Here is a 22,901-nt window from a genome sequence, read left to right as displayed (position 1 = left end):
CTCAGGTTAAGAACTTAATTCGTTCCGGAGGTCCATTCTTAACCTGAAACCATTCTTAACCTGAGGTACCACTTTAGCTAATGGGGCCTCCTGCTGCCGCTGTGCCGCCCCCGCACGATTTCTGTTCTCATCCTGAGGTAAAGTTCTTAATCCGAGTTACTTCTTCTGGGTTAGCGGAGTCTGTAACCTGAAGTGTTTGCAACATGAGAACCCTTTTAAAGGTTCAGCATTCTCATAAAATCCTCCATTATTTCCATGAAGAAGGATTTATGAATCACAGACTTATATTATGCTCAAAGAGACACATATTGTTCTCAGAAAAACAAACAAAACCTCCCTCTTCCACTTAATAATAATTCTGTTAGGAAATGTTCCTGGAACAGCAGTCAAGAAGGACGTACTTCTGTCTATTTGTTAATACTAAGAAATTTCATTGCTCAGCAACACAGATAAAGCTGCTTTTTTTAAAAAAAAAATCAAAAATCAAGCAAACCCTGGGACAGTGTTCAAATTTCACAAGGTTTTCCAGTTAGGGAAAAGCTGCAACAAGCTCAATTGAATAAGCAAGGTCTGCATTACATACCAATCACATACATTCATAGTTAAGATCTTTTGCTAAAAAAATTCCCAGCATTTCAGTGGTTTTCAGAGAGATAAGACCTGGAATTTCACCTATCTCTAGAATCTCATTCTATCACAGGTGAAATTCCAGGAACACAGAAGGAAGCTTATATAACAGTGATGCCAAAACAAGTTTCAGATCTAATGCAAATAAAAAATTATAGACCTATATGGTAGGAGCTCCTCTACCTCCATTCTTCAGTGTCCTGGCTGGTTTGGTCCTACATCCCGTTAACCATAACCAGTACAAACTTGCATCACTCAATTTAAGGGACAAAGACCCAAGTATTACACAAAGGGATTGGAGAGGCAGTGGTGGAGGAAGGGGGATGCGGTGGGGGCGGTCTGCTCTGGGTGTCACCACTGGGGTGTGTGTGACAAAATGCCAGGCGGCACTCACCGTGGGGCCTGCAGTGCACCCGAGCCACGCGTCTTACCTTCCAAGTCCTGGACTGCAGAATCCAGGACCGGCAGCTGTGTGACACCGGAAGTTGCATCGATGTAACTTCCGGTGTCGTTTTGCCCTTCTATGGGCACCAAAAATGGCCGCCGCCGGCTTCGAAAGTCACTTCTACGCATGTCAGGAAGTGCGTCAACGCAACTTCCGGTGTCGCTCCGCCCATCTATGCACTTCCGGACATGCGTAGATGTGACTTTTGAATCCGGCGGTGGCCATTTTTGGTGCCCATAGAAGGGCAAATCAGAAAGAAAAAAAATGGCCTCCGTCAGGAGAAAATAATGGAGAAAAACGGGAGACGAAGTGATACGGGGGACCACCGGGAAAAGGTAACTAAAAACGGGGGGTTCCCGGGGGGAAACGGGGTACTTGGCAGCTATGCCATGCGTCTCTCCTGGAATGACACGGTGGCTTGAGCGCCCGCAGGCTCCACGCTACCCCCAAACGGTCCAACAACCGCCTCCTCCTCAGCTGTAGGGGAGCTGAGTGGGAGGAAGCAGGCAGAGTCCGGAGGCCCCATGGAGTGTCCTGCCCTGGCTCGCCCCTCCCCACGGGTGGCTGGCCCTGCCCCTGGGCGCAGGGCACGCACGCCGCCCCTGGCACCCGATCGGCTTGCTCTGCCACTGTGGAGAGAATCCTGCCATTTCCTTGCACCCCAAGATCAACATAATTGCCCTGGTGCGGCCATGTGGCAGCTGCCAGTATAATGTGTTAATTGCTTATCCTGCACTGTTGCCAGAATTGTGACTGTGTCCCAGTACAAAGCAGAGTTCTGTTCTTTGTTCTTTATGGTGTCTCGGCACGTTGACTTCTATCACCATGTGTCAGCATTTCAGTGTTTTAAAGGTCTCACAAAATTACTAAGATGGAGACCCAGAACCAGATTTCAATTGAGCAAGGCTTCCATTCTGAATGATGTTGCGAGGTAATAAGATATGTGTGCCTCTGCACATGTGGAGAGTTTGTTCTCTGTACAGTGTGCCCAGCGTTAGTCCCTCAAAACACCTGCTATTAGGTAGAAGATCAAAGGGTGTGCCTTTCAGGCAGGACTGAACTCAAAGCAGCTCTCTTTCAGAAATTTGCCACTGATGAAATCTGAAAGTCATCACTGAGAGTGAATCAGCTGTACTTCTCCTCCCTTTCTCAGAGCTTCTAGCAAGGACCGAACAAGTCACCTAGCTATTAGAGGGAAACTGACAGAATCTATTTCTTCCTCCATTCCATTTAGCCCACGCAATAAATTGGTCATTAAAGAGGATCAGCAAAAAAGCCTGGCCTGTTTTAACTGCCTGCGCCAACACTGTTCTATTTGATGACCAAACCATAAATCCTCTCTCTACAGAGATTGATTTCATACTGCATACTTGGCCAGTTCCCGAGGCGGACAATAGGTGTGTTGTGCTTGCACGAGATATAGACCTGCAGAGACAAAATACATGACCTCAAGCACACATGCCACGTTATTGAAGAGTGTGGTTACTACTTAACCAAACACGATCAAACATTAAAATGAGCTCTTCTCGAAGAGCACGTGCATTAAGAACCGATTCACACAACCACTTCAGTGTACAGTTCAGCAAAGTAGGTTGCTACGTATAATGTGGTTATGCTTTGTGAACGTGTCGGCAGAATGATGTGGATTATCTGGAATTCAAAAGCAGCCTGCACACAAACTAGGTTGCATGTGGTGTGCAAATGATCAACTCACATAACCTAATATGAGGGGGAAATTTTAGTTTGCCACAGAGCAATCACATTACCATCTCTTTGAAAACTGCATCACAACCACCTTGCAACTTTCAGACTAAGATAATCATTGCTTCCCAGAAGGTTGTGAGGATTAACACATGTCTTCTGCCTAGTTGAAGCATGACCCATTTCCTCCTTTAACTCTCATCTGATGACTGCCAGAACAAGAAGGAATCTTGACTTACAGAAGGATTTGTGGGGGCACCTGGCATGATATAGTGCATATGAAAGGATCTAGGGGGTCTTAGTGGACCACAAGCTTGATATGAGTAAACAGTGTGATGCAGCACACACACACACACACACACACACACACACACACACACACACACAAAATTGCAATTCTAGACTGCATCAATAGAAGTCTAGTGTCCAGAACAAGGGCCACCAAGACTAAAAAGGGGTCTGGAAACCAAGCCTTCTGAGAAATAGATGAGGGAGTTGGGTATATTTAGCCTGGAGAAGAGAAGAGGGGAAATAATAGCTATTTTCAAATGGCTGACGGGCTCTCATATGAAAGATGGAGCAAGCTTGTTTTCTGCTGCTCCAGAAGGTAGGACCTGAACCAATTGGTTCAAATGGCAAGAAAGGAGATTCTGACTAAACATTGGGAAGAACTTTCTGGTGGTAAGACCTGTTTGACAGTGAAATGGACTACCTCAGAAAGTGGTGGTCAAGATCTCCTTCACTGGAAGTTTTTAAACGGAGTTTGGATGGCCATCTGTCAGGGATTCTTCAGTTGCGATTCCCGCATTGCAGAGGGTTGGACTTGATGATCCTTGGGGTCTCTTCCAACTTTACAGTTTTGTGATTCTATGATTGTTGAGTTCTGAATTAGAGGGACGCGGGTGGCGCTGTGGTCTAAACCACTGAGCCTCTTGGGCTTGCTGACCGGAAGGTCGACGGTTCAAATCCATGTGATGGGGTGAGCTCCCATTGCTCTGTCCCAATTACTGCCAACCTAGCAGTATGAAAGCATGCCAGTGCAGGTAGATAAACAGGTACTGCTCCGGCGGGAAGGTAAACACAGTTTCCACACTCCAGTAGTAGTTTAGTCCTGCTGGCCACACAACCCGGAAAGCTGTCTGCGGACAAACGCTGGCTCCCTCGGCCTGAAAGCGAGATGAGCGCCACAACCCCATAGTCGCCTTTGACTGGACTTAACCGTCTAGGGGTCTTTTACCTTTACCTTAAGTTCTGACTTTCAGAGGTTTTTATTTCTAAATCGAAAGAACTTGTACTCCAAAACATGTGAAGCTTAATACAAGTCTTGAATCATTAAGCACCAGGGCCTGTCTGTGAGGACCAAGCAGGACCGTAAACAATTTGGGCTTGGAATTGGCACCAACCCCTATCAAACTCCCCATCCTTAAAACCGTTCCAGATATTTACCCTGATACATCTGCTGCTGGCTACTTACGGGAAAGCTTTTCAAAGGGATTCCAAATTCTCTTAGCCTCACCACCTATCAGTTGTTGTTGTTGTTGTTGTTGTTGTTGTTGTTTAGTCATTTAGTCGTATCCAACTCTTTGTGATCCCATGGACCAGAGCACACTAGGCACTCCTGTCTTCCACTGCCTTCCGCAGTTTGGTTAGACTTTGAGAGTTCATGGCTTCGAGAATATTGTCTAACCATCTCGTCCTCTGTCGTCCCCTTCTCCTTGTGCCCTCCATCTTTCCCAACATCAGGGTCTTTTCCAGGGAGCCTTCTCTTCTCATGAGGTGGCCAAAGTATTGGAGCCTCAGCTTCACAATCTGTCCTTCCAGGGAGCACTCAGGGCTGCTTTCCTTCAGCCCTTGCAGTCCAGGGGACTCTTGAGTCTCCTCCAGCACCATAATTCAAAAGCATCAATTCTTTGGCGATCAGCTTTCTTTATGGTCCAGCTCTCACTTCTATACATCACTACTGGAAAAACCATAGCTTTAATTATATGGACCTTTGCTGGCAAGGTGATGTCTCTGCTTTTTAAGGTGATGTCTCTGCTTTTTATCATTAAGGACCACCTAATCAAAAATCAAAAAAATAGATTGGCAAGGAGCTGGTGACCGGGCATGGGGCAGACCCATTCCCGGCACCACAGATCAACTGGTAAACGGCACCACTACAGTTTTACCAGCCTTTGGGGGTCATAGCCCATGTCCTGTTTGGGATACCCGCAGGTTCCTACAGTTACATCTTGAGGGGGGAGGGCCTATACATGAAGACAGTTGTGTTAAGCAGTTCCCCGGATGTCAAGGTCACCCAACTAGGTGCAAAATAACCCAGGGCAAAGGAAAGTGTCGACCTTACTTGGGCTATTATAGAGGACCTACAGCAGCTCCATGTCCAGTATCCATCCATTTCCTTTGTGTGGTCTGAGGATATGGTGCAATCTAGACCCTGTAGGTATGAAAGAGGCTCAGGAAAAGGCCAATCAGGCAGTGAAAAAGGCATGTCCTGCAGTTGAACGGCAGGGTGAGTCAGCACCCTGACTCTTTATTGTCTGGACAGGGTGCACCTTTCATATGAGGGGAATGAGATTTGGCCTCCTGATCTAACTAACAGCCTTAGGTCCTGGCTGCAGATGTAGGGGTTTGGTGGCTAGGTCAATTGGCTTGAGTGGCAGTCTAGGCATTGTGTAACCTTAGTCTTGGATGGAGGGGAGGTTGTACCTTCGCCTCCTCTCCCTTGGGTATCTATATGTCCAGTTGTCCATATGCCCAGTTGGGGGCCTAGACAACTGTGTTCCTCAAGGCAGCAATCCTGGGCATTTTGCCAATTTCCACCTCAACACTGCTTCCGACTACAGTATTCTGGGTATGTATTGGAAATTCTGGGCAACCCTAATCTCTGCTGTTGGGTTGACCCTGTACATCATTTCTGGCAGGCGGGCCAGAAGTAAAACGATTACCCATTGCCTATTGAACCGCTTCATCACAGTCAATAAAGTTGTGGCCTGATTTGAACCCATTTTGATCACATGGTGTCTGGGAGGGGCTTGGAGTGCTGAGGTCTGAGCCTGCAAGCTCTCCTTTTCATGCTTTCAGATGTTGCCACATTTTTACTGCCCTAATGAAGGAGCAGGTGAGAGGAGGGGGATAAGGTAAGGTGGGCGGTAGTGAAAGTCAGGGCTTCCACAACTTTAATAGCTGTGCAGAAAAGAGAAGTTCAACAGGTGTAGTTTATTATGCAAGCTACACCTGCTGGAGTTCCCTCTTTTACACAAAAGTTATAGGAATAACGTCCACTTTTGGCCACCCTAGAATAAAGGCATGTACCTTGTAGGAAGACAAGGGACACCTTGGCATGCCTCCTCCTAAAGCAGATGACAGCTTCACAATCTGATTAAAAATTGTCCCTTGTGCCATGGTCTCCAAGTCACAATTCGATCTGGTTCATTTGCAGTGGCTGCTTTAGGGTAGTAGCATATTGATCGGTCAAGAGGCTCGTCATCAAGCCGTTTCTTTATAAGATGTAGAACTGTGTGACACATAGTTTAACATTACAAGGACAAAGGTTTTTATTTTTAAAGGTCATTACCGAACCAAAGCCCTTGTTTGCAAAGTGGGTTACTGACAGAAATAAATAATATTAACAGAAGCACATAAAGGAAGTTCCTGAATTATCTTGAATTTGCTTTATCAACAATAAATGATGAACCAAATTCATTGGCTAATTCCTCCCCCCATTGTTGCCCAACTTTTTTTTAAAAAGGGGGGGAATGAGAAAACACAAGGATGAGGGGAAACTGCATGGGATGAAATTTTGTTAATTTCCACTTAACAGCTAACAACAGGGTCTCCTAGAGCTGTAAATAATATGAAAAGGTATGGATTTAGGAGACATTTAGGATCTTCTTTGCGTCACACAGAATAAACATATTTCTCTTCAGTGATACTAGTAATCCCCAAACAAGATTATTTAAAGCTTCTTTGTTATCTGTATAGCCATCTCCTTGACTTGGGAATTAATAGGTCAAAGTCATAATGCATAATAGTCACTATCTACTTCAAACTTCAAAAACAAAGGTCCGTATAGTTAAAGCTATGGTTTTCCCAGTAGTGATGTATGGAAGTAAGAGCTGGACCATAAAGATGGCTGATCGCCGAAGAATTGATGCTTTTGAATTGTGGTGCTGGAGGAGACTCTTGAGAGTCCCATGGACTGCAAGAAGATCAAACCTATCCATTCTTAAGGAAATCAGCCCTGAGTGCTCCCTGGAAGGACAGATCGTGAAGCTGAGGCTCTAATACTTTGGCCACCTCATGAGAAGAGACGAATCCTTGGAAAAGACCCTGATGTTGGGAAAGATTGAGGGCACTAGGAGAAGGGGACGTCAGAGGACAAGATGGTTGGACAGTGTTCTCGAAGCTACGAACATGAGTTTGACCAAACTGCGGGAGGCAGTGCAAGACAGGAGTGCCTGGCGTGCTATGGTCCATGGGGTCACGAAGAGTCGGACACGACTAAACGACTAAACAACAACAACTTCAAACTACGCTACTACTATAGCTACTCTGAATTGAATTGAATGATAGTTGCCAAATAGAGCTGCACATTGTTATCCAAATCCCTTTCCTTTTGTGCATGTTGGAACTGGAAGAATATCAAACCCCATAATAGGCTAGGTGTGTACTGGCTATTTTCATGTGCTTTTGTGACTATATAAATATCATGCTGGCCACATGGCCCAGAAGCTGTCTGCGGACAAACACTGGCTCCCTCAGCCTATAGAGCAAGATGAGCGCCGCAACCCCAGAGTTGTCCGCAACTGGACCTTATGGTCAGGGGTACCTTTACCTTTTTAAATATCAGGTGCCATATGCAAACTTCAGCTGTCTTAATTAGCTTGAAAAGATGAGCACTCCATTTAGCACGAGTCTTTGTCCTGCTTGGCAAACAATGCCCTTTTATCACAGTCATTTCCTGCCACTTCACACCAATGATCAGAACACTTCTTTTCCTTTCCTTGTAACATTTTTAATAATTCAGAATATGCAGACTTCCTCCTATTTACACTAAGACGTCTCAAATATCCCACACTGCAAAGCCACAGCTGCTTTCTTGTAGAGGGATCTAGCATGTTGCCGGAGTGGACAACTGGAAATGGATACAACATCAAATTTGTAAGTAACTTTTTCAGGTAAGAAGCACACTTTATTCATGTATACAGCTCTTCAAGTAAGCAAAAATTAACATGTCTGCAATTTCCAGCTTCTTAATTTCCCCACCTGAAGTCAAAATAGTAAACCAGCAGTGTACATTACTAAGTTGCCATATCTTAAAATATTTACAAGTACAGTATCCATTTTTAAAAACAACAACAACAAGCAAGCAAAACTTGGGATTTCTGTGAATAAAACCTTTAAATGAAGTTAAGTGCAACTTTATTAGGTCCCGCCTCCATTTTTTAAAAAGTTTAAACGCTTTTGAATGTTCACTTCATGTACAATTAATATGGCATACATTTTTGTTTTTGCTTTCTGTACATGTAATCCTATGGTCCCTGGGAAGGAGTGTTGGGCCCATAGGATATATTGGATATCCCCTTCCAGCTTCAGAGAGTGAGATCCAGTACAGTCATAGCTTGGAAATCGAATGGAACCTGTTCCAGAAGTCCGTTCTACTTCCAAAACGTTCGGAAACCAAAGCGTGGCTTCTGATTGGCTGCGGGAAGCTCCTGCAGCCAATCGGAAGCTGCGGAAGCCCCGTCAGACGGTCAGCTTCCAAAAATAGTTCGCAAACCGGAATAGTCTCTTCTGGGTTTGCAGCGTGCGGGAGCCAAAATGTTTGAGAACTAAGCTGTTCAAAAACCAAGGTACAACTGTAGTAGATTTCCTCTTCCCACAGGTCTAATGCAGAACTTCAGTACCATTAGGGGGAAAAAGGGGACATGCCAGGGTACAGTTTGGGGTGTGTGCTTGGTCATCACAAGGTGCTAGCATTTAGGATATGCTGTCTTGTGCCTTAACAGGATGGTTTACTGGATGATTTACTTTTAATTTATGCCTTCTGACTACCGGAGCTTTAAAATGTATTCACTTCTCAAAGAAACTGAGCTGGTCTCTAAGGTGCTACCGGACAATTTTTTAATTTTTATTTTATATATTTCGACTGCGTCAGACCAACATGGCTACCTACCTGAATCACTTCTCAAAGGTTTGCTACTCTGAAACAGCACAAGACACTTGTTTTCCACTTGGAAACAACACTCCAAGCTCTTCCTTCCAGAAGCAAAACCAGAGTTTTACCTGGTACATACAAGATAACAGCGCTGGTGGCCAGGTGTGTGTCTCTTTTGGGGGGTCTTCTATAACTGGGGACCCATGTCTCACTAGGTCCTCTGTCTGACCACCCCACCTCTGGCAGGGAGTTTGCGTGAAGGAGGATCTCATAAGATGATTTTGGAGGAGGGGCAAATTGATAGGGGATTAGGTGCTCCTCCCCTCACCCCTGGCAATTCAATTGGGGAGGTTATTAGAGCACGGTTAGGCTCTCCCTGTTGAGAACTGGTTGCAGTTGGTGAAGCAGCTGCCTGCAACCGGCAAAAGACAAGAGCCCTCCTGTGATGCCAGGAGAAACTCTGAGCTGAGAACCTGCTCTACATTTGTGTAAACTTCACAGTTTGAGCTTCCAAAGACCTGTTAAGGAACAATAATCTAGAAATAAGAGGTGAAGGAAATGCTTTGATATTGCAGGGAACAAGGCAGAGCGCCTTCTCGGTAGTGGCACCTGCCCTGTGGAACACCCTTCTATCAGATGTCAAGGAGATAAACTACTATCTGACTTTTAGAAGATATCTGTTTCGGGAAGTTTTATTGTGTTTTTAATATTCTGTTGGGAGCCACCCAGAGTGGCTATGGAAACCCAGACAGATGGGCGGGGGATAAATAATAAATTATTATTACATTATATTCTTAAAATAGCATCAGTGTAAGACTTGAGAAATGTTACATTTGAAAGTCACGGGAGTAAAGTTTTAAATGCTTAATGCTATTTTTTAACCAAACATATTTTATTTACAGAAATAAGAAAACACACACACACACACACACACACACACACACGGTATATTTGGTCTTACCTGTTATCATACTTGATATAATTAATGGCAATATGATTAGCTTGAGCATCCTCATCAGAACTTCTCCTGGAAAGGCGAAGTAAAATTTATCCAGATTGGAGAGATTTCCATATTCCCTAACAGCGACACCCAATCCAATGCCTAAGACGTAAGAGTGAAATACAAAACTAGATTTAGTATTTGGGAGGGGAGAGGAAAATAATGTTTTGAATATAATTTTAGTCAGCATAAAGCAAATTATTACAGTGCTGAAAATGTTTGTTCTTCACAAGTACAGTGGTACCTCGGGTTACAAACACTTCTGGTTACAAACATTTTGGGTTACAGACTCCGCTAACCCGAAAGTAGTAACCTCGGGTTGCGAACATTGCCCCAGGATGAGAACGGAAATCACACGCTGGCAGCGGGAGGCCCCATTAGTGAAAGCACGCCTCAGGTTAAGAACGGTTTCGGGTTAAGAATGGACCTCCGGAATGAATTAAGTTTGTAACCTGAGGTACCACTGTATGTTATTCAAATATGGCAGAAGGTTCCTTCAGGTGTACTTGAGTTGTGAGGCAGCTCAACCATGGGAGCATTCTTCCTGTTGCTGTTCTTCCTGGCTCATGCCTCACCTTGGAGCATGCTCAAAAGTTACACCTAGCCACCAATCTCATGGTTTGAAACCACCGGTGTCTCCTAAAGCTGCCCCATTGTTCCAATCCATCAAATATGTTTTCTGCGTGTATCTATGCAACATAAAGTTTGGAAACGAAGCAGTCTGCTTATACACAAAAATATAAAGAAAAGGAAATGAGTTTGGCTTCGATTCTCTATGTTTTTGTTCTGGAGACACATGAGGATCCCTTCCTCGCCGCTTCTCCCTCCCTGCTACCTCACACAGAGCAGGCATAGGACGGGGGTTCAGAGAGTCACAGCGCAGCTTCTCTGACCCCCGGTCCTGTGCCTTTCTCTGCCACCGCCCGCCTCACTTGAATATAAGCCAAGGGCAGTTTTTCCAGCACTTTTTTTTTGTGCTGAAAAAGTAGGCTTATACTCGAGTATATATGGTATATTAGTTGTATACAGTTCAGCATGAGTTTGACCAAACTGCGGGAGGCAGTGGAAGACAGGAGTGCCTGGCGTGCTATGGTCCATGGGGACACGACACGACTAAACGACTAAACAACAACAGTTCAGCTACTGCACTACTGCTTACTCAAAGCTTGGTTGCAAAAGTTTTGAAAGGTTCCACAGAAGCATTCTTTTCTTTTTTACCGGTACTTAATAATTTAATTATTTTTAAGATCCTTAACAAATTAAGTCCCCAAACATCAAATAGCGTTTTCCTCCAATGCCATATTGTTGATTGAACTAAGGAAGGATGGAATTGTATTTTGTAATTTACCTTGAAAAAAGTGTAATTACACTTTCAGCTATGAAAAGGTTTCCAATTGAAATGCTCATATATCCCCTCCCCAATTTTTTAAAAAAATTGCACAGAAGGGCATGTCCTTGTACCAAAAAAGCAATTTAACTGGTTTCTTTGAAGTATGACACGCTTTATCATCCCAAATACCAAAAATACACTAAGCATAGCAGTTATCCTTAACAATGTTCCGAAGTATTGAAGTATAGCAGTACATATTGATCTTAATATAATGCTATATGGAAAAGCTATTTTCATGCCCACACTATTCTTCATTAACCTATACACACAAATCTGGCCTTTAATTGCCCAATTCTTTGCTAAATTGAGACAATTTCTTGAGGTCTATACATTTCAATTCTAATAGATCTTCATGCTTCCTTCAAAAGATCTATTAGAATTCAAATGTATGGACATAAAATTGTTTATATGCATTAAAATTTGATGCTATGAGTTTCTGGAAAATTTGCCAACATGTTAATAATGTTATCTTTTCACAACCATTACTTATCTGAAGTATATTTCTTTAAGAAAACGTGAAACTCAAATGACTTCCATGTGAAATATATAGCTGCTTTAGAAACAAAGTAACTTGCAAACAAACAGTGAAGAAACAACAATTTCGCCAGTAGATTATATTTGTACATATTATTTTAAATCAAGGTCAGTGGAGAAGGATTACAACTCCCCCACTTCAAAGGTACAGGTGAAACTCGGAAAATTAGAATATCATCAAAAAGTGCATTTATTTCAGTAACACAATTTAAAAGGTGAAACCAATATATGAGATAGATGCATGACATGCAAAGCAAGATATGTCAAGCCTTTATTTGTTGTAATTGTAATTATTTGTCATTAGGTGGATCAATTATAAATGGAATGTAATTAATGAAATGCAATAGCGATGTTTATTTTTGTATTATTGTAACTATTTGTTTTATTACTGTGGAATTTCCAAAAGAAAGCATTTGTAAAAATTAAAAGAAAAAGAAAAAACAATAAGTTGCATTACTGAAATAAATGCACTTTTCGATGATATTCTAATTTTTCAAGTTTCACCTGTATGTTTAAAATCTCTAAATTTCTCCCTGCAGGAAAGCAGTGGGGGAGATCAACAAATGAGCATTGCATGTGTGAATTTGCCTTCTGGATCAAATCCTGAATGTACAAAACTCAGAAAAGGAACTGAACTGTAGCCAAGATCCAAATAATTATGAAACTCATCCCAACATCCCAAAGTGCACCCCCCCACACACAACGAATGGCAACCTCCAAGATCACCTGACAAGATTCTGAAGCAGTATGTCCTATGGCACAGGGATGAGTTGTTCAAAGGAAAATCTGTAAGAATTTACAAAGGATGTATTCAAATCCCTTTTGCTCAGATCCTGAGCCACGCATGCAGAGTCCAGTGGATGATTGGCTTTGTCAAATGAAATAAAAATGATTCCAGAGACACTCCTCTCCCCCCAAAAAGGTAAAGGTGTCCTGAAGTCAGTGCCAGATTTACATATAAGATAAACAAGCTATAGCTTAGGGCCCCACTCTCTTGGGGGCCCCCCAAAAACTTTAAGGAAAAAACCTCTGGATGTACATTTCCAAAAAATAAGATAAAAAACAAATAAAATAAAACCTACATACAGCAACTGTGTAAGTACAGTGGTACCTCTACTTACAAATAACTCTAATTACGAATTTTTCTACTTACAAATGGAGCTCCGTCTGCCATCTTGGATGCGGTTTAAATAGGATTTTTTCTACTTACGAATTTTTAGATAGGGTTGCTTCGACTTACAAATTTTTTCTCCCAATGCATTCCTATGGGATTCGACTTACAAATTTTTTCGACTTACAAATGTGTGTTCGGAACGCATTAAATTCGTAAGTAGAGGTACCACTGTAATGGGCCCTGCCTGCTAGCCTGCTCCCTAAAATACAGTATCACTTCTTCTTAATTGTATTTCATTTCAACAATTACTTTGAGAAAATACATATTTTGTTATGTGCAAATGGTTTTAGATACCTGTGAGGTCCATAAATTACCCTATAGCATATATTCAACACAAAAATCAGCGACCATTTGTTGCTGACAAAGGACAGCTGGACATCAAAAGGGCCCCATTACCTTCAGTAGCTTAGGGCCTCATCAAACCTATGGTAAATCTGGCCCTGCCTGAATTGTGAGACCTCAACAATCCACTCTGAAAAAGGAGATCAGGGCCTGAGAACATACACCTGAGCAGTTGTCTAAGGAGTTTTTCTACCACGGTCCTATACAGGTCCACTTAGAAATATCACCACGTTCAATGCAGTTTACGCCCATGGAATGGGGAGCTATGGGAAAAGATAGGATAGTTGGGTGGGACTTGCTGCTGGCAAATCATGTGACTTAAACTTTAGATCACATGTAAATGTGATCCTTAGAGGTTTCTCATCTGCCCCACCTAGGTCCTTTCCTCTGCCCTCTCCACCTGCTGCACCTCAACTTCTGTGTTCTCTTCTCTTCCTCCAAGAATGGGGGGGAAAGCAGCAAATTATAGGCAGGGGGGGGGTCTGATCCAGACTCTGGGGATCTTCTGTGTGGGATGTGTTGTCACCCATTTTCCCCTGCTGTGGACCGAGAGCCCTCTTGTGAGACAGGGACGTCCAGAGTGAGGATTTAACTCTTTATTGTCAAAAGAACACTTGCAAGTTGGGGTTCCGGTTTCCGCCTGCAGGAATGGCGGACCTGTTTTCCATCTCTCTGACCTTCGTAAGGAATTTGGCGGTTGCTAGGGGAGTAAATGGCAACCCCCTACCCTCTCCGGGGGTTACGGAGAGGGGCCGCTGGCCCGCGATGCCCCCAGACCCACTCCGACTGTTTTTGGAGTGGGGGGAGCTTGGGCTGAGCACTTACGACGGCCAGGACTCCCGGACGCTAATCTGCATGGCGGGGATTTCCATGGTTAAAGAAGATAATTAGGCTTAAATCTATGGACATACTTCAGAAGGAGGGGAAGAAGCGCTGTTTACTGCTGAGAATTTTAAGCTGCTGAGTGAGAGGAGTCAAAGAATGTACGGCATCTGGAAGAAGGATTGATGGGGACGGAGCGATAAGGGAAGCAAGTTTTTATTTTTTCTTCATATTGTTGCCTCGTACCTTCCCGGACGCGATGTCCTGGCTTGTTTGGAGTGAAAGAGAAGCAAAAGACTGTGTGAGTTGAACTCTATAGCTGTTGTTACTGAGCATATTTCTTAAAGATGTGAAGTTGCCGATGAGAAAAGCCCCCCCCTAGTCAGACGGAAGGAGCTCTGGACGCGTTCGGAGGATTTATGAGCTGTGACGCACTTTAAATTGGAGCAGCGACCTGAAGCTAAGTTCAGCTATAGGGCAAGGAGATCCATTAATTTACTAAGAGTTCATGGTTGGATGTTTGGGTCTCCTGCCTGAAAAAGCTGTAAATTCTATAAAGATAAATAAATCGTAAATCTTCATGGCTATGAGAGAAAATGAAAGTGATTTGAGCCTTTCAAGATGGCGCTGCTACTTCGTCGCAACAGGGAGCTCCACTAAGAAGATTTATGGGGAGGCTGGATTGATTAACTCACACAGGAGAAAGAACATCTGTGAAACTTCGTTTGATATTTATCTCAGCAGCTGGAACAATCGGATGAAAGTGGAAAACACCTATGTGACTGTAAGGGGAAGATTTGGAATATTATGAGCTTGGAGGACGATTTGAACTTTAGAAATAAGACGGCAGTGGACAGTTGCGAGGAATTCCCAATTTCTTGAAGCATGGGAACCCAAAAATAAATTATTTAGATGATTTGGCATAACATTCGGTTTGATTGATATATATATGTGTATAATTTGAAATATTGAATGTGATATAATTGGTTTTAATTGGAAAATTAATAAAAATATTTAAAAAAAAAAAAAAAAGAACACTTGCAAGTTAGGAAAAGGCACATGCCTCAGCCTTACATCTCTTGGCAACTTCTAGGTGTGCACCCAATGAGGGAGTTGCCGCAACAGAGACGCAGCGCCCCCAACCTCAGCTTATGTATCTCTCCCACCTGGGCTGTGCACAAGCAGGTGAAGACTCCGCCTGCATGTAACCCTCTGCTCCTCCCACTTCAATCCTCTTCTGGTCCTAGGAGACAGTTGAGCAGGAGAGGTGGAGGAAGAAGTGCGCAAGTCCCTGACTCTACGTCCTATCTCTTTCTCCTCCTGCACCTGTTCTTCACTCTCCAATCTTGCAGCTTCTCCTGCCTCGGACTCTTCATCTCCCCAGTTCACTGATCCTGTCTTCCAAGTTAGCCTCCAACTCCCAGTCCCTGACACCTCTCATGCAATGGGAGCCCATTCCATATTGGAACAGCAAAAGGGGGAAACAGTTAAAAGTTCACCTGGCATCACAGTCCCAAGATTGATCAGGCCTCCAGTGCCTAAAACTTGCAATGGGGAAAAACATGTTTAGGGGCAAACAGCCGCTGAGTCAGAGGGTGCAGAGAGATTTCTAGCAGGAAACCAATAAAGGCCCCTATGGCTTATTCTTCAAAACAAGAACTGCCAATTTAAACACGCTTTATTTCATGCAGGGTGTAGCTTGGTTCCAACCTAACTGTTAAGGGTGCTGCAGCCTTTGCTGCAATTTATGGATTTAACATTATCTATTTATGTTCTTGATTGAAACAAATTCCTCAAAGTGGCTCAACACATTCATAAAATACGAAACAGTATTTAAAACTACTGTGCTGTTGCGTGGGAGAGGACAATGCAATGGCACCAGAAGAGGGCATGTGATGTTGCTTTCGCTTGCCTTCCTAAATTGTTTAAGAGTGATCATTTTGAAGCATCCAAAGAAATACAAGGGAATAAGGGACTTTCCTCATATTTGCATAGCCTGGGGGCACAACCCAGCCAAAGAAGTGGAGTTTTTGTGTGTGCCATGTCGATTTTACAGGATATTTAAGCATGTGCTGAAGTCTCTCCCATTGAAATCAAGGGTGCTTAAAAGATTGCCTGGATTGCAGCTATGATCCTTCCCCCCCCCAGCCTATAAATGGAAAATAAAACGAATCCAGCTATTAAATACCATTCATTTAGCACAATATTGCAGCTCAGTATCCACACATGCAATCCTATACACACTTAGCCGCTGAACGCAATGGGGTTCACGTCCAAATGAAGCTGCATAGCATTATGCTAAGGAAACAATCCTATGTACCTCACTTGGGCATAAACTGCATTAAGTACAATGGGATTTGTGGCCAAGTAAATATGTATACAGTGGTACCTCTGGTTAAGAACCTAATTCGTTCCGGAGGTCCGTTCTTAACCTGAAACTGTTCTTAACCTGAAGCACCACTTTAGCTAATGGGGCCTCCTGCTGCCACCGGAGCACAATTTCTGTTCTCATCCTGAAGCAAAGTTCTTAACCTGAGGTACTATTTCTGGGTTAGAGGAGTTTGTAAGCTGAAACATTTGTAACCTGAGGTACCACTGTACACAGTACAGTTTCTAGATCAGTTCTTAGAATATGCGAAACTAGAGCCTAGACACATTCAAAAGTAGTTCCATGAAGCCCTTATTTCTAAGTGAGTGCACACTGAACTGTCAGCCTCAACTTTTGCTATTTCTGACGGTTAAAGGAGGAATCCTATGGGAAGCCAGCTTAATTACCCTGTCTTAATTACCCTGTCTTAATTTAAGTCAGCCTAAGGTAAAACATATCCTGAAGCTGAGGCTCCAATACTTGGCCACCTCATGAGAAGAGAAGACTCCCTGGAAAAGACCCTGATGTTGGGAAAGATGGAGGGCAAAAGGAGAAGGGGACGACAGAGGACGAGATGGTTGGACAGTGTTCTCGAAGCTACGAACATGAGTCTGACCAAACTGCGGGAGGCAGTGCAAGACAGGAGTGCCTGGCGTGCTATGGTCCATGGGGTCACGAAGAGTCCGACACGACTAAATGACTAAACAACAACAAGGTAAGACAGATCCAAACCCCATTCGGGAGCAAGTCTACTGCCAACCGAGACAGCCCCACCCTGTTTGAGGGAAGCCTTAAAATAATAGCCTTAAAGAAGCCGTAAATTAAGAGTGTGACTCACACCACCCCTTTTTTTGCTGGCATAAGTTCTGCTGGGCAGCTAGGCCACATGGCTGAGATGAACAGAGTTAGGGTCCCTATGAAGTCTCTACCCTGCCTGTTCCTCTCCCCAGCATGCTTTCCTAGGGACTTAACACCAGCCTCAATCCAGTCAGCTTTGGTTCGCCTGGCTGAGCGCCATCTGAGCCAAGACGAGCATTTTGCACTAGTGTATCTCCAGCTAAGCTAGGGTTGGGGACTTAAACCACTGCAGCCTCAGCTGACTGAGCCAGAGATCTACTGCAGCCTAACTCGCTGGTGGATCTTGGGTTAAGGTTGCACCCTAAATCCCGAATCAGACTAGGACGTGGGAGACTAGGGTTCAAATCCTCAGTCAGCCATGGATCTCCCTGAATGACCTTGGGCCAGTTGCCCTCTCTCAGCCTAACCTACGACACACACTTGCTGTGAGGATAAAATGAGGAGGAAGTTGTGAGGATGAAATGTAACCCACTGAACTACTTAAAGGAAATAAATGTGGGATATAATTGTAACACTAAAGCAAACAAAACTGATTCAAAAGGAATTTATATGCTCACAATACTGAGAGCTATCATTTAGGTTGTGGAACGCCAGTATTGAGAGAAATGGAGAGGGAAGAGGCATGTTTGTCTCTAGTATTAATTTGCCCACATCATTATGAAATACACTGAATGGATGGCATTTAACAAATATTAATATTGCATGAGAATGATGTTGGTTGGATAAGCGTGATTTACACTTCTAACAGCCAGAGAAACACCAATAACTGAATGCAGTCAAGTAAATGAGATTACTGAAATGAATTATTTAACAAATCCTGGCTGGAAACAATCACCAAGGATGCTTTATATTTTTTGACAGCGAGGCAATTCGTGCTGGAGTGAGAGTGCACTGCTTATACCGGTATACAAAAATACTTGTCTGTTTCTAGTTGTTGTTTTTTTTTTTAAAAAAAAATACACAGAAATAACTTCACATACTAGAGGTGGCTTTGGAGATTTAAGAAAGAGAATGGGGATCATTCTTCCTGGAAGGAAGGGAAACTGAGGCTGCAGTGCTTCTCACATTTATTTGGGAGTGATTTCTATTTAACACTGCTTTGAGTCCCCCCCCCCTACAACCAAGCAGTTGTTGTTGTTTAGTCGTTTAGTCGTGTCCGACTCTTCGTGACCCCATGGACCATAGCACGCCAGGCACTCCTGTCTTCCACTGCCTCCCGCAGTTTGGTCAAACTCATGTTCGTAGCTTCGAGAACACTGTCCAACCATCTTGTCCTCTGACGTCCCCTTCTCCTAGTGCCCTCAATCTTTCCCAACATCAGGGTCTTTTCCAAGGACCAAGCAGTATGTAACTTTTATCAAACAAACAAACAAACAAACAAACACAGAGCCATCTACATCTGAGTACACGTGGTTAGGCTCTCCTGCAATCCTAAACCTACTTGACAAGTAGCAAGTTCCTTTGAACTCAGCAGGGTTTATTTGCAAGTATATATAATGTAAATCAGGTTACACAGTTCCAATGTGCCATTCACAGAATGGTATTCATCTTCTTACCCTTTCTTCAGTTATGATCCTAATAAGCTTTACTTGGAAGTAAACATTTCTGCAATGAGCCTCCTTTCCAAGATTACTAGGATAGGACAAGTCAATGATTGCTGAGATGAAGAACGATTTAATGATCTGCAATGGGGCTAGACCTGGGCAAGTTGCTAACCAGCTCTCCTTAAGGTTTCCTTTACTTCTTGAAATACTTGCCAAGTCTGGTTGAACTTAGTGGGCCTTGCTCCTGAGTAAACATATTTCGACTCCGGAGCCACGGTGCTTTAATCTTATCAGCATTATAGATGCTCAACGAATGCCAGGTCAGCTCTATAACATTAGCACCATTTCATCACAATGGCAAAGATTTGCTCACTGCCAGCTCTTTCCTTCATTTCAACAGGGCTGAGGAAACCTCCATCCTCCCCACAAAGAACAAATCTGCATGTTTCCAGGGAGCTATCCATTCTTTTGGACAGGGCTCTCCACGAGGAAAACACCTATACACCTTCATCATGTGATATTCGAGGTGTGTGTGTGTGTGTGTGTGTGTGTGTACTAGGTATTATTAAGCTCAGCTGGGGGTTTGGCAAAGAGCTTAGAGGAGATACCGGTAGACTGCAATCCTGCCCAAATGATACCGTAGCAGGGGAGGTCCTTTATAAGTCCTGGAACCAATCCTAGCTGGGTTACCTTTCTAAGATGCTCATAATACAACGTTACATTTCTCCCATGGTGGCTGAGCATTTTGTTTAGCGCGTGTGTGTAGAGCTGTAGCTATGGGGGGGTAGCCAGGTTTTTTGCTCTGGGTGAAGCCCCTTGGGGCACCATTGAAGCTCCCAACCTGTGTGTTTGTACGCAAATGCACGTGGGGGGTGCCAGGCTAGGTCTTTGACCAGGGTGAAATAAAGCCTTGTTCCGCCCCTGCCCTGGTCTCTCTCTCTCTCTCTCTCTCTCTCTCTCTCTCTCTCTCTCTCTCTCTCTCTCTCTGTGTGTGTGTGTATCTGTGTCTGTCTGTGCTCTGTCTGTCTATCTATCTATCTATCTATCTATCTATCTATCTATCTATCTATCTATCTCTAATCTTCTTTGTTCATATATATACACGTCTCTCTGTGTGTATCATACAGTATATATCTTCAATGTTAAGCAAGTGGAGCTATTTCTTGCCATGACACCCCTATTTTCCTGCTTATAACCCCCCCCCCTTAAGGAATACTACTGTGCACCATAGCTGCCAAGTTTTCCCTTTTCCCGCGAGGAAGCCTATTCAGCATAAGGGAAAATCCCTTTAAAAAAGGGGATAACTTGGCAGCTATGCTGTGCAAGGCTGGAAGGAGGCAAACGTGACCCAGAGCAGCTGCCAAGGATTCCCTCCAAAGGGAAGGGCTGCCTTTTTTTCCACGCGGCCCCGCGACCCTCCAGCTTCCTTCGCCTGCCTGCCTGCCTGCCTGCCTGCCTGCCTGCCTGCCTGCCTGCCTGCCTGCCTGCCTGCCTGCCTGCCTGCCTGCCTGCCTGCCTGCCTGCCTGCCTGCCTGCCTGCCTGCCTGCCTGCCTGCCTGCCTGCCTGCCTGCCTCCTTCCTTCCCTGCCCGCCAACTCACCCAGCACCACAGCGAGGATGGTGGCCAGGAGGAGCCAGTTGTTCTTCAGGAAGCGCCTGCAGTTGAAGCCCCTTTTCTGGACGAGATCTTTCGCCATGGTGGCTCGTTGGTGATGGTGGTGGGAGAAAAGACGCGCAGGAAGGAGGAGGAAGAGGATGAGGAGGACCAGAGACACGCTCGCAAGAGACGGAGACAGTGAGAGGAGCCGGCGAGTCTTTCCCTCAACGGCAGAACGGCTCTCGCTCGCTCGCTCGCGTTCGGCCGGCTGCTGGTTTCGCTGGAACACGCGCGTGCGCGTGTGTGGAGAGAGAGAGAGAGAGAGGAAGGACTGGGACGGGGCGCTGCGGGGTCTCTCGCGTCTCCTCCTCCTCTCGCCGCCGCTGCTGGTGCTGCTGCTGCTGCTGCTGGCGGAGTCTGCCTGGCTCTGCGGCTCCGAGATAGCCAGGCGGAGAGCAGGAGGAGAGGTGTGGTGGTGGCAGCAGCGGCGGTGCCTCTGCGCGTGTGTGGCGGGAGGGCAGGGCGCGCGCCGTCTCTGTCAGGTCAGGCACATCCAAAACACCTGGCATAAGACGCTGCGCGCGCGGCGCTCTCCCTCTCTCCCTCCCTCCCCCCCTCTCAGAGTCACTTTGCATCACCACACGGCCGGGGGGGGGAGGAGACGCCTTTCCTCAGCGAGCGGCGCTTGCGCTTCCTCCTCGTGCCCGCAGGTGCCAACTCCTTTCGCCCCCCGGGGTGCCCGAGCAGCACCCACAAAAATGCTCCATGAAACCCACAGGGCTGTGGCTCAAGAGCCGGGGGCTCGGGGTGTGGGTGGGTGTGGATTCGGAGCCCTTTCGTGAGGCGCTCGGACGACCCGCGTGGGGCGCGAAAAGGCGCTGCTGCGCTGCTGCTCTGCGCTAAGCGCGCTTCCAAGAAGCCCCGAAGGGGCGGCTGAGGGAGAGGATGGCGGGGCATAGGCGGCCAGGGAGATTTTCATCGTCCGCCGCTATTGCTCAAAGCGGGGGTGCAGCAGCGCATCTCGTTCTGGGTGCCCGTTCAAGGGTTCGAGTCGAGCAGGCGGGTGGGCGAGCGAGCGAGCGAGGGAGGGGCTTCCTTCTCTGTTTCTCAGGTGAATCGCCACCCGCGACCCTTGAGCGACCCCGCTCTGAGAAACGAAACGGAAAAGGCGAGAAATTCAGAGTAGCCTAGAGAAATGCGCGCGAAGGAAGAAACTATCATAGAATCATAGAGTTGGAAGAGGCCACAAGGGCCATCCAGTCCAACCCCCTGCCAAGCAGGAAACACCATCAAAGCATTCTTGACATATGGCTGTCAAGCCTCTGCTTAAAGACCTCCAAAGAAGGAGACTCCACCACACTCCTTGGCAGCAAATTCCACTGCCGAACAGCTCTTACTGTCAGGAAGTTCTTCCTAATGTTTAGGTGGAATCTTCTTTCTTGTAGCTTGAATCCATTGCTCCATGTCCGCTTCTCTGGAGCAGCAGAAAACAACCTTTCTCCCTCCTCTATATGACATCCTTTTATATATTTGAACATGGCTATCATATCACCCCTTAACCTTCTCTTCTCCAGGCTAAACATACCCAGCTCCCTAAGGTGTTGCTCATAAGGCATCCTTTCCAGGCCTTTGACCATTTTGGTTGCCCTCCTCTGGACACGTTCCAGCTTGTCAGTATCCTTCTTGAACTGTGGTGCCCAGAACTGGACACAGTACTCCAGGTGACCTCTCTTTGGTGCTCTCTTCGTTTTTATTTGTTCACTCTTCATCTCTCATTTCATTTTTCATTTTGTACACCACCTTTCGATATTGCTATACACAAGGCGGTTTGCAAGCATAAGAAAATGAATTTTTAAAAAAGGTGTTTAAAAAAGCACCCCCCCTACATTTATTTATATGCCACCTTTTTCTCCCAAGGAGCTCAAGGTGGAGTATTTCCAAATGTATTTCCAAAGTCTTTAGTGAGATTTTTTTAAATAACAAGACAGACCATCTCTAGCTTTCTCCTTGGCTCTTTGAAATCTCTATATAGATGTGGATAGAGATCTTTAAAAAAAACCAAATAACTCATTTCACACCTATTAACAGCAGCGAGAGCAACTGTGGCAAGATTCTGAAGACATTTTTATTTAGGCAACTTAAATTACTGTACTGGTATTCAAATAGTCTGGCCCTTCTAGAATTGCTCTTCTAGAAAATATTTCCAACAAGTTCAAAGTAGCTAGGGGGCATACTGCAAGGGACTGATTTTTCGCAAAGTGGCATTATTTTCTGTTATTTACAGATGAAGAAGAAGCCCTGGCCATATGGTCCCTCTTGTTTATTACAAGTTCTGGATTTTA

General features: G+C 44.9%; 1 protein-coding gene across 1 annotated transcript in view; it reads right to left on the bottom strand.

Annotated features, from left to right (window-relative positions):
- Positions 1 to 21,095, bottom strand: part of SLC1A1 (solute carrier family 1 member 1) — a 42,966-nt gene extending 21,871 nt beyond the window's left edge. Inside the window, exons 1-2 of the mRNA XM_035141042.2 lie at positions 20,563 to 21,095; positions 9,892 to 10,032 (exon numbers count right to left, since the gene is read on the bottom strand). Coding sequence (XP_034996933.1) covers positions 9,892 to 10,032; positions 20,563 to 20,659 — 238 coding nt within the window. The 5' untranslated portion in view covers positions 20,660 to 21,095. The remainder of the gene's footprint in view (positions 1 to 9,891; positions 10,033 to 20,562) is intronic.
- Between the last annotated feature and the right edge of the window lie 1,806 nt (positions 21,096 to 22,901).

This window comes from Zootoca vivipara, chromosome 16 (genome assembly GCF_963506605.1).
Source record: "Zootoca vivipara chromosome 16, rZooViv1.1, whole genome shotgun sequence".
NCBI classification, from domain to species: domain Eukaryota; kingdom Metazoa; phylum Chordata; class Lepidosauria; order Squamata; family Lacertidae; genus Zootoca; species Zootoca vivipara.
Note: the sequence above shows the minus strand (reverse complement) of the source record. Positions and strands in the feature narration are given on the sequence as shown.